At 39.1% G+C, this 18441-nt stretch overlaps 1 protein-coding gene across 1 annotated transcript in view; it reads right to left on the bottom strand.

Annotated features, from left to right (window-relative positions):
* Nucleotides 1–18441, bottom strand: part of PTPN14 (protein tyrosine phosphatase non-receptor type 14) — a gene marked incomplete at its 5' end in the record, with an annotated part of 51424 nt that overhangs the window by 20467 nt on the left and 12516 nt on the right. Inside the window, 8 exons of the mRNA XM_039358033.1 lie at nt 33–1516; nt 3735–3813; nt 3974–4031; nt 10037–10119; nt 11568–11655; nt 12562–12650; nt 16267–16354; nt 17196–17266. Coding sequence (XP_039213967.1) covers nt 33–1516; nt 3735–3813; nt 3974–4031; nt 10037–10119; nt 11568–11655; nt 12562–12650; nt 16267–16354; nt 17196–17266 — 2040 coding nt within the window. The remainder of the gene's footprint in view (nt 1–32; nt 1517–3734; nt 3814–3973; nt 4032–10036; nt 10120–11567; nt 11656–12561; nt 12651–16266; nt 16355–17195; nt 17267–18441) is intronic.

Raw genomic sequence — 18441 nt, 5'->3', positions numbered from 1 at the left:
AGATACCCCTAAAGTACATGAAATACACTTACCCTCATTTCCCTTTCTATGATACTGTCCTCAATGGAGAACATTTCAGACACAGGCCTCTCCTTCACTGGCTCTTTCTTGACCCGTTCCTTGACACTTGTGAGGTCTGGCTCAGAGATGGAGGGACCAAGGGAAGATCCATTCATCATGCTCTGATCAGTCCGAGATGTGCTAATTGTCCTGGCTGGTCCCGGCCTCATCACCTTGGCTCGAGACACAGCCAGCGGAACATTATTCATCTGGTCATTCCGCAGCGCTCCATTGCTAACACTTTTCCTGGGACCAGGATACTCAGGAGGAGGTTTGTTAGGTATTCGAGCCAAGGCAGCTTGCAACTGGGCGCTGTACTCCACGTTTTCATGTAGGGCCGCCATAGAAGGCACAGATTCTGATGCTTCTTCCTCATCTTCACTTTCACTGCTGTGGATCAGCATTGTAGCATCTGAGAAGGTCTTTTTGTGATGGTAATGAGGGACCTGCTGAACCTCATGCCCTCTTTGAACCACTTCCTCTGGCTGCATCTCATTGCGTAGGGTATTTCTGCGTGGCAAGGGAGCATTTAGGCTTTTTAAAGCCATAGCTTCCATTCCACGCACCATATTACTTATCACTTCCAAACTGTGGCGTTTGTTGATGGCTGCATGATGTTTGGCTGCCATAAGAGGTTCACTAACTTCCTGTAGTGACTGATGGACAACGGGAGCACTATCTTCTTGAAAAGTCTTCACTGAAAGCTGCACTTTCCGAGGCACCAGGTCAGGACTACTGCCAGTGACATACTTGTGGCGGTGACTTGCTAGGTCAGGTGTACTGGTAGCAGGACGTGGACGTGGATAGGGTGGTGGTGGCCTAAAAAGATAATTCTTCAGTATGTGTGCAGGGCCACATCTTTGATTGTTGGGAAGCTGCATATTGGCCAGCTCTGGAGTGCTAACTGTATGGGAAATGGCACTAGCTGTCGGTTTTGCCTGCAAAGCATTCATAGGATTCACTTGCTCAGGAGGAGTCACATGTTTTTTGTAAGTGCCTTGAGGCCCATATGCAATGGTATAAGAAGGTCTCTCTTGAATTTCTGGTTGACTGTATACAAGGTCTGTGGGTTGGCTGTAAACATGAGTATTCCCAATATTGAGGTTCCTCAAAGACTGGCTTTGGCTATCGGTGTGAATCACTCCTCTCTTCATTTTCCTCATTACAGTGTCATAATCTGGAGTAGGCCTATATGAAGGTACAATTATTGCACTATGTCTATGGCTTGGTATGTAATCTGCTCTCATAATGTCACTTCCAGGGATACTTAGGTTGGAGGACACTGGAGAAGCTTGAACGAAGTTCTGTGAATGGTTGAGAGAGTTCATACTTTGGGCACTGCACACACTGCCATTTGGGACACTGCCATTCAAATAGCTGAAGTCCATTGCACATCTGTCCAAGCTAGTCTGAGATCTATAGTAAAACATGTCTTCATTTCCATGAAAAATGCTATCTGTGTGTAGAAAAAGTAGAAAATGACTGGAAAATACAACAAAGAAGCTAAAGAGAAAAAGTGATGTAAAAACATTATTAAGGCTACATCTCAATTTCAGTAATAGCAGCCCCACCTGCATAAACAAAGTCTCATTACTGGTGCCTGTGGAAAAAAGAAATCCAGTGCAGTTTTGGAGTTCATCACATTTAGGAATAGCAATGCCAACAAGCAGAGAAACTCAGGATCATTGTCTTTTTGAACTGAATAAATACTGTTATTGTCACTATTCAATAACATTCTTGTCAGTGCAAAATTGTAATATGCACAACATGGGAAAGCTTTGTATATCCATCCATCCACCAAACATCCAAAAACTGTTTCTTTTTCCTCCTATTTAATAAGAAGTTTAGTTGCAAAAGCATTTTGTACTCCCATCTGAGTACATGCAGGGCTCTTGATTAAAAGTTCCAATCACAGTGATCATATATTTGTTGGCTGCAGTCTTATTTAGAAGTATGAAATCCAAAAAAGGGAGAAATGATAGGATTTGTGTATTGACCATCACTTACCTTCACCAACATGTTGATGGGAGTAAGCTTAGAAGAATAATGGTAATTATGTTCAACTGAGAATAATTATAATTTTATTTTAGATCTTCTCTATTAAGAAAATGGGGGGGGGGGAGAGGAGACTGGCAAGGACTTGTTCTCAGATGACCAAATATGAATGATAGAACTTCTCTATGGTAGTTTCCAAATTCTGGAATTCTTGACCACCAGATGTCTATAAGCTCCTCTGAAGTTTTTAGATCTTCAGAGACAAGCTAAGTTTTATTGGTGTCCATCTTGGAGAAATAATTTATTGCTTTTTATAATTATGATTTATTTCAACTGCTGATTTTATAATTTCAAGTGTTATGTTTGTCCAGTCTTTTATATAAAAACTATAAAATAAATAAACAAATGCTCCAATTTTCCCTTGGATCCTCTAAGGCAGTGGTTCTCAACCTTCCTAATGCCGCAACCCTTTAATATAGTTCAGCCCAACCCTATGGGCTCTCCAAGCGCGCACTGACGCCGCCCACTCACCCGACGTGCCCAGGGCTCAGTGCGCCTCACCTGTCCTCACCTCACTTCCGAAGGTCGCCGGCCTGCCTGGCTCCAGCTGGCCAGGGAGGGGGGGCAGGAAGGCCACTCCGCCCAGCCTGGTTGGAGAAGCACCCAGGCGGGGAGAGGAAGAGAGAGAGAGAAAGAGAGAGAGCCAAAAGGGCGACAGCGCAGGCAGAGCTTAGTTTAGCCTCCTCTGCGGAAAGGGCCACGAAGCAGTGCAGCCTCCCTTAGGAGATGCTTGACAGAAACGAATCCAGCGCTGCAACGGCCCCCAGCTCGAAACCGTGCGGAGACAGATAGAGGAGCAGTGTCTCGGTTCCTAAGACCATCGGTGTTTTCCTATGGTCTTAGGCGATCCCTGTGAAAGGGTCATTTGACCTCCAAAGGGGTCGCGACCCACAGGTTGAGAACCGTTGCTCTAAGGGGACATGCAGATGCAAATATAAGCAGGTACTTTTTCTAAAATGTAGCAAAAATAAAGCAATCATCTATTTCCAAAACTTTGGGATAGAACCAGAGCTATTTCATTATTTTCACCAGCCTGTTACTATTTCAAGACATACCTTTTATATCTCTGCAATTTTAGATTTTAACACACTAGAAATGGCATTCCTAAATAATTCTTATTAATGAATTATTTACTTACTTACTTCACTTTCTCTACCATTCAGTTCAAGTTATTAGTCAGATCACCAGTTACCTTCTGTGAGAAAGGGAGATATGGCTGCACAGTAGGTAAGAACTATGGCTGTAAATCAGAAAAGCTCCATTTTAATCTGGCAACTGTTATCAACTATGTATCTGGCCAGTGGGCCAAATACAAATATGGAGATTGCTGAGTCCAGATCTTTGGACTTGGAAAGGCAAAACCTGGATGCAAACCTATTTCGAAAAGAGGATGCATATACTGAACAAAGATTAAAGTCCTTTAATTCTGCTCTGTCTTCAGCCAACTGCAGGTATGTGGCTTCCTCAAATATTGACTAAGTTATACAAATCTCATGCAAAAAAAAAAAAGCATATCCTCCTCATATTGGAAAAAAAAGAAATTTGATATTGTAAATTCCTCTTTTTTAAAAGTCACCACTATATCTGTTGTTGTTATTATTCCCATTCCCATCACTAACCTTGTGAATTGTGAGTTTCAGTGTAGTGTTCTCCACACTGGACATGCACAGGAGGCATAATAAATGGGTGCTGCCTTGGCTAGAAAGTGAAGTAAAATAAAACATACACTTTGGACATTTATTTATAGCAACTCTTTTGTAATATGTCTACAGATCTGTTTATTACAATCGTTTGTAGTTGGAGAAGCTCCAGAGTGATCCACGTCTCTTGAGCTCCGCACTTATGGCAAGATATTTACCAAAGATGATCTACTCCATGTGGGCCGCCGTCTGATAGGGGGAGGAGAATTTGATTGTCTGTGGGGAAAATATGGAAATGATTCTTAATCTCTGTAATTCTGTAAAATACGGAACATGTACTCTAATGCAAGTGGTATGAAAAGTCTGTTACATAACAGCTGTAATTATCTGTTTTGAAATGGATATGAAAATATATAAGCTAAAGAAATAGGGAGTATTATTTATAAAGGCGTTAACATTTACTATCACACATGCCCTAACAAGAAGAACAAATTTATTTTAACCAGAAATGCAAAGAATTTTTTCAATAGAACCAAACCAAATAATCAGAGTTAATTTGATATTGTTTAGGCCAATTTTCCTCCAATTAGAGCTCTCCAGACGTATTTAACCACAATTTCTGTCACCTCCATTATTGAGGTGATGAGCATTATAGGTCCAAGATGTGAAGGGCACCAGGTTGGAGAAGACCAGTTTTGGAAAAGGAATTTTAAAAAAGGTAATAGTAAGAGCATAACAAATCACCCAATAATTATCTTATTGGCACTCGCAGGCTAAGAGAGAAACAAGCAGGGGAATGGAATTTCATGTTAAAATAGTAAGAAGCATGGAAATGGGAGAAAGAACCAAGAGGCACAAAATAAAAAAAAAAATCACAAGACATAGTAGAAATAAAGCGCTTACGTGTAGAAAGGAAAGGTGGAATTCCTCATCTTACATTTTCTGATCTGCTAAATGATGTGATGTGCAGTTAGAAAATACCCACTCATACCCGCCTCCATGCAAATTGCAAAGAGCGGACTCAAAAGATAAAGATATGGAAAACTTCGCAGCTAGAAATCATAGATCTTAGGAACTAATGCTATCAGCCCAAACAACACACCCTTATACTAAATTCTGAAGACACGCTGACCACTTTCCAGACAAGACTCCAAAGGCAGTTAACAGCAGAAGTAGAATTTTCAAAAAGTAAAAAAAAAAAAAAAAAAAAAAAAGTTATCAAGCAACATGACATCAACATCAATAAAACAAATATATCAACATCTCACATGAAAAACAATTCTTCCAACTTCACAAATACTCTCTAGACCAGGGGTGTCAAACTGCCGGGCCGTGGGCCGGTTGCATCATATGGAGGCCGCGCCCACTCCAGCTCCAGCAATGCAAAAAAAGTCACGATACGTCATGACATGGCGAGCTTGACACCCGTGCTCTAGACCATCACGTTTCCACCCATATGAAGAAAATTCTGAATGCTGAAAAAATTACATGTAGAAATAAAAGCCGTCGTCTTCATACTGCCCCATGTACCAGTATGTTGGATGGCAGGGACACCTAGAATAAAATGAATGAGAGAACAGAGGGGCTAAAAATGGGGTTGATTCAGCTGCAGTTCCTTTTTTTTTCCTTTTGCTCTTCCCCCAGTCATTTCATGCAAAATCTACTCCCACCCCCTCGGTGGTGATTCAAATCCGGCTCAAGTCATCCCATATTTTATATTACTTTTTATTAAAGATGCACCAAGAGAAACCTCCAAGAGTTTTCAACCACTACAAAGATGGCCAAGATTTTAGCCCAAAAACTTGCTTTTCGAGTATAGATGTACATGGTTCTACCTTCAGAGTTTGAATTCTGTGGATGAACTATGACCTGGCCCTCCTCCCTCTTCTGTCTGTCTGAGAATTACTGACATACAGTAACTGGCATTTCTCTCATTCAGGTACTAGGTCTTTTCTTTCACAGGGCAACTTTTATGGAAAAGAGGTCACTGTATTGTTCTTTGTGACTGAAACTCATTAAGTAATAATAATAATAATAATAATAATAATAGTAAAGTTGGAAGGGACCTTGGTGGTCATCTAGTCCAACCCCCTGCTCGGGCAGGAAACCCTACACCATTTCGGACAAATGGCTGTCCAGTCTCTTCTTAAAAACTTCCAGTGTTGGAGCATTTACTGCTTCTGGAGGCAAGCTGTTCCACTGATAAATTGTTCTCACTGTCAGGAAGTTTCTCCTTAGTTCTAGGTTGCTTCTCTCCTTGATTAGTTTCCACCCGTTGCTTCTTGTCCTGCCTTCAGGTGCTTGGGAGAATAGCTTAATTCCCTCTTCTTTATGGCAGCCCCTGAGATATTGGAACACTGCTATCATGTCCCCCCTTGTCCTTCTCTTCGTTAAACTAGACATACCCAATTCTAGCAACCGTTACTTATATGTTTTAGCCTCCAGTCCCCTAATCATCTTTGTTGCTTTTCTCTGTACTCTTTCTAGAGTCTCAACATCTTTTTTACATCGTGGTGACCAAAACTGGATGCAGTATTCCAAGTGTTGCCTTACCAAGGCATTGAAGAGTGGTATTAATACTTCACGTGATCTTGATTCTATCCCTCTGTTAATGCAGCCTAGCACTGTGTTGGCCTTTTGGCAGCTGCAGCACACTGCTGGCTCATATTTAGGTGATTGTCTACTAAGACTCCGAGGTCCCTCTCACAGTTACTACTATTGAGCATGGTGCCACCTATGCTGTACTTGTGCATTTGGTTTTTCTTGCCTAAATGTAGAACCTTGCTTTTTTCACCATTGAATGTCATTTTGTTAGTTAGTGCCCAGTGTTCAAGTCTGTCCAGATCCTTCTGTACCTGAAGCCTGTCTTCTGGAGTGTTGGCTATTCCTGCCAGCTTGGTGTCATCTGCAAATTTGATGAGTTCCCAATCTATCCCTTCATCCAAATCGTTGATGAAGATGTTGAAGAGTACTGGGCCCAGAACAGAGACCTGGGGCACCCCACTACACACTTCCCTCCATATAGATGCAGTTCCATTGAGGACCACTCGCTGAGTACAGCCGGTCAGCCAGCTACGGATCCATCTGGTGGTGGTTCTGTCTACCCCACATTTTTCTATCTTGTCAAGTAGTAGGTTGTGATCTACTTTATCAAAGGCCTTACTGAAGTCCAAGTAAATTATGTCCACAGCATTCCTCTGATCCACTAATTTTGTCACTTGGTCAAAGAATGCAATAAGATTTGTCTGGCATGATCTATTTTTGAAAAACCCATGTTGGCTTTTAGTAATGACTTTGTTTGCCTCTAGGTGTTCGTTGATTCGTTGTTTGATTATCTTTTCCAGGATCTTCCCAGGTATTGAAGTCAGGCTGATAGGTCTGTAATTTCCTGGATCCATTTTTTTTCCCTTTTTGAGGATGGGAACTACATCAGCTCTTTTCCAGTCCTCTGGTAGTTCCCCTGTGTTCCAGGATCTTTGAAAAATATAGTTCAGTGGCTCCGATATTACATCTGCCAGTTCCTTGAGAACTCTGGGTTGTAATCCATCTGGTCCTGGCGATTTGAACTCATCTAGGCTGGACAGGTGCTCCCTAACCATTTTCTTGCCTATCTTAACTTGTGTTTCTGTTTTGTTTTTTATGGCAGTATTTTTAATAGGTTGGTCTGTTTTTTCCCTTTGTGTAAAGACAGATGCAAAACACGAGTTAAATAGTTCTGCTTTCTCCCTGTTGTTTGTCACCTTCTTGCCACTTCCACCCACTAATGGGCCAATCGTTTCCTTCACTTTTTTCTTGTTTTTTACATGTTGAAAGAAGCTTTTTTGTTATTTTTGACTTTGGTCGCAAGCCTTAGTTCATTTTGAGCCTTGGCTTTCTTCACTTCATCTTTGCAGGCTCAGGCTATTTGCTGATCTTCTGACTTAGTTATGTTCCCCTCTTTCCACTTTCTATACTTGTCCTTTTTATCTTTCAATTTGTCAGAGAGTTCTTTATGCAGCCATGCTGGTTTCTTTTGAGAGCTGTTATCCTTCCGATCTTCCAAAGCTTAAGGATACAGGAAAGCAAACACAAAACAAATGCATACTTTACTTCTTTCCCCTTACTCTACCACTCCCTATCTCATCTCTAGAAAATATCTGCCACTACAGGGGGCATGCTATTTCTCATGCTGTCTTTCTTGTATCATCTTTTTTTCTTTCTTTCTGAAACTGGCTATAGGTATTGTGCTTTGTAATAAAAGGACAGTTGTTATACATTGCATTCTGTCTAGCTCAGGGGTCTTCAGACTTGGCTCTTTTATGACTTGTGGACTTCATCTCCCAGAATTTCTCAGCCAGCATGCCTGGCTGAAGAATTCTGGGAGTTGAAGTCCACAAGTCATAAAAGGGCCAAGTTTGAAGATCCCTGGTCTAGCTGCTGCAATAAGAAGAAAAACAAAGGATGCAAAGCTACAAATGAAACATCCAATTTCACTTGTACGCAATGTTTTGATGTGATTTAGGTTTTAACAATAAGCTTTTATACTTCCTCCTTTCTCTGACTTCTCAGGGAGAACCAAGTTCTAATTCATCCTCAGCCATGGAAGCTCACATGGGGACTTTGGGCCAGTCTCACTCCCTCAAAGCAAAAACTACTTTACAGGTTTACAGTTGTGAGGGCAGATAGGAGAAGGATGCATTTACCGTATATCCTGTATAGAACAAAAGGTATAAATCTAATAAATATTTCAATTAGCATGCCAATACTGTCATGTAGGAAACACACAGTTATGAAAACTCCACAGATGATAATACTGGTAGGACAGATATAGAAGTTCAGTTTGTAAGCCAGATTGTAAAGTCAACCACATGATTTTCTCTTAGCCATACTTTTAACTAATTAAGCCCTAAAACACTGTTTTTCAATCCTAGTTATTTTAAAGATGTATGGACTTCAACTTCCAGAATTCTCCAGCCAGCACTGCCCTAAAGTATCATTTGCAGAACACTCTTGAAATGCACAAGCTGCAGGGGCATTATAACCAAAAAAGCACCGAGTAGCTCCTTTAAGGCACTTTCATACAGGTTGACTTATAAAGCAATTCTAACATGGGAATTAAAGCCCAAGTATCTGAAAGGCACCTGGTTACTTATCTTTGATGATTTCCTCCATTCATTCAATCACTTAGATAAACTGCGATGGATCAATGATTTCATAGTAGCTACCACAAATAAATGAGTTTGGACACAGATGTGCATCTCAAGAATCTCTCTTTCAAACATCTTACATGACATTAATCCACTTCCAAGTCTGTTGCAAAAACAAACCAATAATAATAATAATAATAGACCTTTCTATATCTCATTACTGCAATCTAGTGATTATCCAGATTTAAGAAGCCCTGATCAGACCTAATGAAACATCTGAATACAACGGAGTATTTAAATGGCCCCATACTTCAGATTTCACATTATTATACTGACACCACTAGTACAGGCTGTATTTCTGAGAACAGAGTGACATAACTACCTGCAAGAAAATGCAGCTTACAGGATGTTCCCACAGAAAAAATGGTAGTTCAACACAGACCACAATCTGTAAAAAGTGGCAGTAAGTTTTTCTTCTCCACTCGTTAATATGAAGGAAGACAGAGGACAGAATACTTAAAACCAAGGAGAGATGAATATGCAATATAGATAGGGATAGTTATAAAACAGAAAGCAACCAACATATAATATTCTTTGGCATGAACTGCTGGTTGCTTATTCCTTAAATGACAGCAACATACTAAAAAGCACTCCAAGTGGAACAGAAGGGCAAAGCAAGTTTCTGGAAACCAATTTTCTCATTCTGGTTTGTTTACCAATGTCAAGTTAGAAATTGAAAAGTCCTATGGGGCTTGCCAATAATTTATAAAGCCTTGTACAAATGTCTAAACTGAACTGTACATTTTAGACTACAGTTGGAAACACCTGAATTTCATGCCGTTTCTTCTCATCTGTTTCATTTAAAGCATTATTTTGACTGTCTTTCAATGAAAGATTTCCAAGATATCTACAAAAAAGAATGTTTCCATTTTTTTTTGCATCTGTAGTGTACCCATAAAGAAAACACATTACATCCAGAGTTATAATCTTTGATTCTGCTGTATGGGCAATGAGCAGATGGAGAATAAATAATACAATGGCCTCAAACAGACAAACAGACAAACACATGACAAATACATAAATAACCTAATCCAAAAGACTGACTACTTGACATTTATTACAGCCAGCCAGAATTTCCCAAAGATATGTACTTACTCTGTGCAGATTTTGTTTTGTTTGTAAAACTTGTGCTTCGCAGCAAAGAGCCGTGAAATGTACTTGGCATTTTCAAGGTCATCCTTTTAAAACAGAAAAAGTGGAAGGGAGAAAGAAGGAAAGAGTAACACTGAATTTCACTGGGACAAACATAAAAAAGAGTTATATAAAACTGACCATGTTCCTCTAAAATATTCAGTAGGAAGAATGCTTTGCAGAAAAATATATACAAAAACCCCAAGTTTCCATCATTCAAGTTATTGTAGATCAGGGATACTAGTGCAATCTTGCCATAGCATCTGGCTCAAAGACTGGGCTAAAGAATAAATAAGGCTGCTGCATTATTAAAGTTGAGCAGGTCTTTTCCAGTTCTGTGGTTGAGAAGTGAATGTAACTGGTTCGAAGTTTCCCAAAGGCAGAGCAATATGAAAATGCAAGAATATGTTTACCTAAACTAGGATATTTATATATTGGGGAGATCAGGTTGAATCAGCATGTAGCCATTGGTTTGCCACTCCTGATCAGTTGATGGTCACGTCTCAATGGGAGATTGCTAACAGTCAGCTGGCACTGCCCTCTTCAGCCCTCATCTCCATTCATTTACTGACAGCCAACTGTTCAGCACAAAGCTCCCACTTCAATCAGTAAATACATAACTAATTTTGGGTTGCAGTTTTAGTGCAAAATTCAGCTTACTGTAAAAGGCCTTTTGAAATAAAAGGGATGGGAATACATACAGAAATGCTACTATTGTAACTTTATATTTCAAAAAAACTCCCAAGCTATTAAAGCCAAACACAAAGGGAGAGAATGCATATTTAACTGAGTGGTCCCCACATTTTTCAAACTTTATTTAAAAGAGCCCTGCTGGTGGCAATGGTTAGGATGCAACTATTATAGGCAAACTCTGCCAACAGCCTGGAGTTTGATCCTGACGGGCTCAAGGTTGGCTCAGTCCTCCATCCCTCCAAGGTCAGTAAAATGAGGACACAGATTGATGGGGAAAATATGCTGCCATTGTAAACAGCACAGAGAGTGCTGTAAAACACTATGGGGTGATATATAAGTCTCTGTAAAACACTATGGGGTGATATATAAGTCTAAGTGCTACTGCTATTATATAGTAGAGTTAGTCTAATGCCAATTTAGACAATTTGTATTACAGCCTCTCTCAAAAGGTAAACAAGACAGCATGATTTTTTTCAATCTTGCTACACCTGGTTAACATCCCTGGAAGAAGGCACCTGTTCTCTTATCATATAAAATACCTAGGTGATGTAAACATTCACCAGAATGAAGTGGAAATTCCCATTTGAGCGGCATGTCTCTTTCTGAAAAAGAACCAACAATATGCTTTGCTTTGCTTCTGTGGAACCATGAAACTACTCAAGAAAAAGTTCTAAGAAAAGAAGCCACATTTTCTTGTCTTTAGCTATAGAAGCTTTATTGCAATCTATCACTGGGCTCAGGATGTGTCACTTTTATTATTATTATTTATGATTCTGAGATTGATCTTTTATCATTTGCCTACCGTATGAAACAGCACAGTTTCTTCTTTGTTAACCAATTCTATAACAATGGAAGACTTGTTGTGTGTTATATTTCCAATATCATTCCACCTATAGAAAAATAACATGGCTTAAAGCAGGTAATGTCACTGCAAAAAAATTTCATTTGTTTATCCATTACACACACACACACACACACACACACACACACAATGACAAGGAATTTTGATCCTCCTCTCTCTCAGTTTGCCTTGCTGGGGGTTTTTGGAAATATTTTTAATGTTTGTTTTCCTTTGGTAAAGAGATTACCTCATCTTACTGAATATGCAGGAGCTATTACTTTCCAGAATTCCCATCCAGCACTGCCTAAAAGGATTGATTTGGGGGACATGAGTAATATAACTATTTAAGCTACATGTTCAGAATATTTGTTTTATTACAAGAAGAAATATTCATAAAACATTTAAGTCAAATTTCTCTTCATATAATTATAAATCCAGATAATTTTATTGCATGTACAGTGTAATCACAAATCCTGATCTTCTCAGAAGCAAAAATAAACAAATACAAATCTAGGTGTGTTTTGATGGTTCTTAGGCTTCTTGAAGGAAAAAAAAATAACTGAAGGACAAAGGAAACATTAATAAGATCAGATTTATTCATTTTTAAAGGTTTTTTCTCTATATATAAATCATGACTAATAACAAACTAATGATAGCCAAAGAACACCAATACAATATAAGCAACAGCATTATGATAAGCTAAGCACTTCGTATTTTCATTGATTTCAGTGGATGAAATCTATCCCTTAATATATACAATTCCTTTTGGATCATATAAATGTGTTATCAAGTCAAGTATGCAGCTTCCCCTGTGTATCTTGACAGCATTAAGCAGAGTATAAGGGCATTTAATCTTCCCTGCATTGTTGCCCCTCTTCTAAAACCAAAAGTTTAAAATGCATTTTGATCTAGTTTTGGTCGGATCAAATGCAAAATCCCTTCATCTTACTTTTACCTGTAGTTCACTGTGGATCTTCCCATTGGGTTCTTTAGAAAAATCCCCATGCAGAAAATTCCAAGATGCAAGTCATTTCCTTGATTGTCCTGCACAGAAAGTTAAAGATACATCAAAGTAATTTTAGCCCAAATTCTAATCTCTGAAAATATAAAGATTACAATCTTTGATTAAACCTGCCACGCAGTTCCAGCTTTTAATAGCAGTCACTTGCATCAGATAATTTCTTGACTAGATTTGTCATATAGTGCTGATAAAACAAATCAGTGGGAAAAGTCCTGGCCTTATGTCTTGTTAAAAATAAGTCTGAAAAGTGGCTGGCTTTTTTCTTTTAAGAGCATCCAAGAAACACTGCTGGAGCTACAGTGCATCAGAATAGGATTACAAATAGTCCTCAATTTACAACCGTTTGTTTAGTGATCATTCAAAGTTACAAAGGCATACAAGAAAAGAAAAAGTGGCTTAAGATCGGCCCTCACATTCATGACTGTTGCACATCCCCACAGTCACGTGATCAAAATTTGGGCGTATTTACAATGATTGCAGCCTCCCGGGATCAGGTGATTGCCATCTGCAACTTCCCCAGTCAGTTTCCAATAAGCAAAGCCAATGGGGGAAGCTGGATTCCCTTAACAACCATGGGATTTTCTTAACAACTGCAGTGATTCACTTAACAACCATAGCAAATGTTATAAAATTGGGCGTGACCCACTTAACAACTGCCTCGCTATCAACAAAAATTCCAGGTTTCCACTGTGCTTGAAAGTCAAAAACTACCTGCCTTGGTGAAGCTTGAATGACCTCAAATCATTATATTTTTTTCTCACAACCCCAATTTATTTAATTAGCCCATACACCTGTGTTTTGGCATCTCTCCTTTTGGTTTTGTGTAGCTCTGCAAAGGAACTACCATAGATGTCAGTTGCCAGATACAACTACTCCAAAAATGATAAAACGTACATCATGACTTCCCAATACAAGCTCCACTCTTCTGCTCTTATGGAATAATGTTGTACAAAAGGGATGGAGCTGCTATTGTGATAAAAGTTTTTATCACTAGCCCCCCTCCCTTTTCTGGATTCTTGCCGAAAATAACTCATGTGAAGCAGAATACAAGTTTTGTCACAGAATTTACTTGATAGAGAACAAAACTTTAAACCTCCTATATATCTTGCATTTTGGTCAGTCAGCTAAAAGTTGAATGTGGAATGTGAAAGGGTGTTAATTTCTACCCTTCGCTGCAAAAAGTCATTAACTTTGATGCAAACTGTCACAAGATCCAAACCCACAGGAGCTAGTCAAATTGTTTATTTGCTTCTATCCCTCCAAGCTATTTTGAGAATTGTCCTGATTCTTTCTATCAGCTGCAGCAGAAACAGGACTGATCTTGAGCTAGGATGAGCCTTAGGGTAGAAATGAAATTGCCCATAGCACATAAGGCAATGCCATAGTTCCATAGCCAACACAAGGAGGGGAAAATGTGTTTCCTAAAGCTACAAAAAGGCAATAATTTGAATTATTATTCATGCACACAATAATTATTATTGCTACTGGGTAAAATATGTGAATTATCAAAGGAAAAAAATCATATTAAGAAGATTACAGGAAAAAAGTACAAAAGGAAGATACTGATTGAATTTTAAAAAAAATAGGCAAGAATGTTAATTTTATTATACATACACGCGCGCACACGCACACACTTACACACACAAACATAACCAGGTCTTTTATTCTGTGCAACTAAAAGAGGTTTTGGAATGTAATGGATGGATTGTAGGTCAGTGCAGATTTGTGTATGTTGAGGTTCCAGGCACAAGGCCTCAATCTGTGGGTATCTGAAGCAAGAAGCAAAAGAGGGCAGGAGATTTCACATGTGCCATGATGTCCTCACACAAATGATGTACCATGACCAGTCAACAGGAATAAAAACAACAACAGGGGAAACAAACCTTGTAGAGGGTCATTCTAATACAGACAGACCAGCTGACTGACTCAGAATAAGATGGCATTATATGAAATGTGACAAAAAGCCAGCAAGAACATTGTACTTGCTCACTTCACAATTGCAGAAGAATGCAATGAAAGTACTGCAACTGTACATATTTTGAATATTCCTTTTCTTTTTAAAAAGGGGCCAAAATAATGAGCTAAAACCAAGGCTACAAATAGACAGAAAGAAAAGTTTAAAATGCTGCTGGTTTTCGGTTTGTGAAGATTAGGATAGCCAGGTGCAACAGAGAATGAGATTCTCGCTTTATTAACAGTAACACCTTGCCTACAGAAGTTATAGGTGCTTCATCGCTGGAGGTTTTTAAGAAAAGACTGAACAGTCACTTGTCTGAAATGGTGCATGGTCTCCTGCTTGAGCAGGGAGCTGGACTAGAAGACCTCAAGGTCCCTTCCAGCTATTCTGTTCTTTTGCTCTGCTCTGCTTGTTCTGTTCTATTCTAATGTGGAAAGTACATGGCCAAATGAGCTTCCCTCTTTTCTTTAATGATTCAAAGTATGGCATCTGGCCTTAAATGTGAAAAAAAAAATTGAGACCTCCCAATGTAGTCTAAAGAGGTACAATTCATTCTACACTCCACCATTTAACACTTCACGGTCCTGTGTTTGTAAACCAGATCTGACATGTGATCTGGAGTTCAGATTTGATTTACTACCTTGTAGATGGAACAGCTTATCCTTTGCTGTACAAAGAACATTTGCTAAAATGCCACAGCTCCATTTCAGTGGCATTTATATGCATATTTCTGTAAGGGTCTTTAGCAATTTGGAAAATCCTGTGAACACGTTTTGGTCTCTTTGACCATTCATTCAGGGACAGTTCAAAATTACAATGCTGACAAAATGGATTTACAAACTATGCGTATAATTACATCCACTGCAGCACTCTGATGGTCACAAATTTGATTTCTTGGCAGTGTGCTTATCCTTAAGATTGCAAGGGCGCTGCAAGTCACCTCAATACCTTCCTATGTTCTGCTTATCTGACACACACACACACACACACACACACACACACACACCCTGTTCTGTGGCAGTAGGCTGCAATGTACGGCTTGAAGTAGAGGCCCAAAGCTTTAGGAGTCTCAGCCAACTGTCCTGCCCCAGTTTCTACAATACAACAACCCTAACACAATTGCCATTCAGAAACATGCCTAGCATTATTCTCCAAGGCACATAAGCTGAAGGCCCATGAGAATCTGCTCCAAGATACTTCAGAAAAAAAAAAAGCCTGGTGTGACTGAGAGTTACCTTGGATAGACCACACAGGCCTCTTAACACAGGAGTCTCCAACCCCGGGCCGTGGCATTGTACTGGGCTGCAGCTTGTGAGTACGCATGCACAGGTGAGTACACATGCACAGCTCCATTTGCGTGAACGGTGGGCACTCTCTCTTGTGCACACAGCTCCATCACTGAAATGCGATTTCAATCTGAATTTCCCTCGACAAAGTCTGATACCTTAATCACAATGACATATTAATTCTCAGGGGCAATAGCTGAGACTGGCTGCAGCAGGACTGATCCCAAACCTTTAATGCTAAACAGATAAAAACTTTTTATCCCTTCTTCCAAATTAGCCTCCTCCTCCTCCTTCTCATAGCAGCATAGCAGCATTACTTGAATGGCTAACATTTATCTATTTAGATGTTTTTTACTTTTTTACTTCACCAATATAGTATAAGCACTAATTCCTTACCTTCACAGGAAAACTTTCCTGCCCAAATCCATCTAATCGTTCCACTTCCCTGATGTAAAGCAATTCTGCTTCTGCTGCAGAAAGGCTGCTGCAAATAAAATTAACAGAAATATCATATAGGATTATTAAAAAGGCCAAAGATTTTAACATTCTCTTTGCCTGGATTTATTTTCTTAATCAGTTCACATGGCTGCTCATCTCACAAGGGTGACTGTGGACAGCTAACATTAAAAAAAAGCCCTCTCATAACATAAAAAGATCAGAATAAAAAACAGGTAATAGCTTCTGGGGACAACACAATAATTATCAAATTGTATTGGATAATTACAATATTCATGTGTCTTCTGTCCATCAAGTTATCCAAATATTGTAAATACACGCTAAATCTAAGCAAAATCAAAGGAAATATTATAATGGTGTAGATGCTATTAATCCAGTTCCTAGATGTCATTGAGTTAACTTCTATATCTGATTAAGCTAAATGCGTATTTCAGTGTACTATTTGCCACTCATTTAGCAAATAGCTTTAGGCAATCTACCACTTTACCCTAACACCCTATCAATAATACAAGGACAAAAACATGTACTTCCCTTATAATCAGTAATTTGCATGAAAATTGACAAAATTCAGAAATACTCAGCAAAATTAATGAACTTTGCCCCAAAGTGGCCAAATACCTTTGAGAAATCTTACAAGGGCATCAGAGAAAAACTGTGCCCTTATTGTTTCTTCCCTTAATCTGTTGTAAGTTTCATTTAAGTAACATGACTGACGTGGGAACAAACATTCTTTTCCTGAGACATGAAGTTCCGTGCAACGTAAAGTTATTGCCTAAATTAGAAAAATAGCTTATTGTAAGAAATAGTCTATTGGCTGAATAGTAATTTATATTGACAGCAATGTAATATTAATAATTTGGGAACCAAACCTGTGATTTTTGTGTTCCTGGACTACCTTCTGAATCAATTCCTCCAAAATGGCTTCATTTTGAATCAAATCCTGCAAAATAAATTGATAACAAAGAATTGTGTTTATTATGAATAAAGGAATTTAAAGAATCAAGCCTTTAATTTATTCAGACAATTTGCATGCCCCCTTAATAATACAGTGGTATTAAAATATCAAGAAAATAACAGTTACAAAAAAAAAGAAACTGAATTGCTAAAAAAGTACAAGATGCACAAAGGGGAGATTAACAACACATACTATTCCTCACAAAACTATCATATTGTATTACAGCAGCCCAAATGTCAGGACCATATTGATCTCCATAGCACTGCTACAGAAAAGGCATGTCACCTAAAACCCACAAGGCAAAGTGCTTTACATCTGGTTCTGGCATGGCCAAATCTTCCAGAAACCCACCACAGCTCATAGAATAATGGTATTATGGGTTTGAAATGAGAAAGGTCAGTAACTGCTCATGCGGCTGCATTTTGATTGAACCAGCTGTAGTTTCCAAGTAATCTTCTCCCCATCCAGATTCATCGACTCCATGTACTAGGGCAGTGGTTCTCAACCTGTGGGTTGGGACCCCATTTAGGGTCGAATGACCATTTCACGAGGGTCGCTAAACAACGCAGTCCACCATTTCCCCCCCTTTTCCTTAGCTGTGCTACTCCCTTTTATTCTATTGGCTTTTGAAAGCCAATAGAATAGACTCTCTTGAATAGAGTCTAATTCTATGGGCTTTCAAAAGCAATAGGAATTGTCCAGGCTGTCTCTGCCCTGCTGAGCCCGCCAAAAGTCCCATTCTGCAAACGGTGCTGCACCAGTTGAGTAGTCCTCGACTTACGACCGGTTGGGGGGTCACGGCATTAAAAAGGTTGAGAACCACTGTACTAGGGCAAAATCTCCACAGCATCATTTATTCAGCTTAGAGTTGAGATGAAAAATTGTGTATCTAATGCATATCGGCATTAACTTTGTTCCAGTAGATAATCTTGCCCAGCTGCCTTTTGTGTATGTTGAATAGGAGTGGTTATTCAAATATGCCAAGTTTATGAAGATAAAGTTTATAGTATCTTCATTTCTGTGATGGAACAAAGTGCTTCAAGTTTTAAGGAAACTTTACTGCAATCACTTATTGGTTTGTGTAGCTGTCTTTCATTTGCTCCCAAGAAACAAAACGACTCAAAGTTACATACTCTAACACAAAGTTATATTAAATCAAA

This window comes from Crotalus tigris, unplaced genomic scaffold (assembly GCF_016545835.1).
Source record: "Crotalus tigris isolate CLP2741 ecotype Arizona unplaced genomic scaffold, ASM1654583v1 scf7180000018974.730210, whole genome shotgun sequence".
Taxonomy (NCBI): Eukaryota; Metazoa; Chordata; class Lepidosauria; order Squamata; family Viperidae; genus Crotalus; species Crotalus tigris.
Note: the sequence above shows the minus strand (reverse complement) of the source record. Positions and strands in the feature narration are given on the sequence as shown.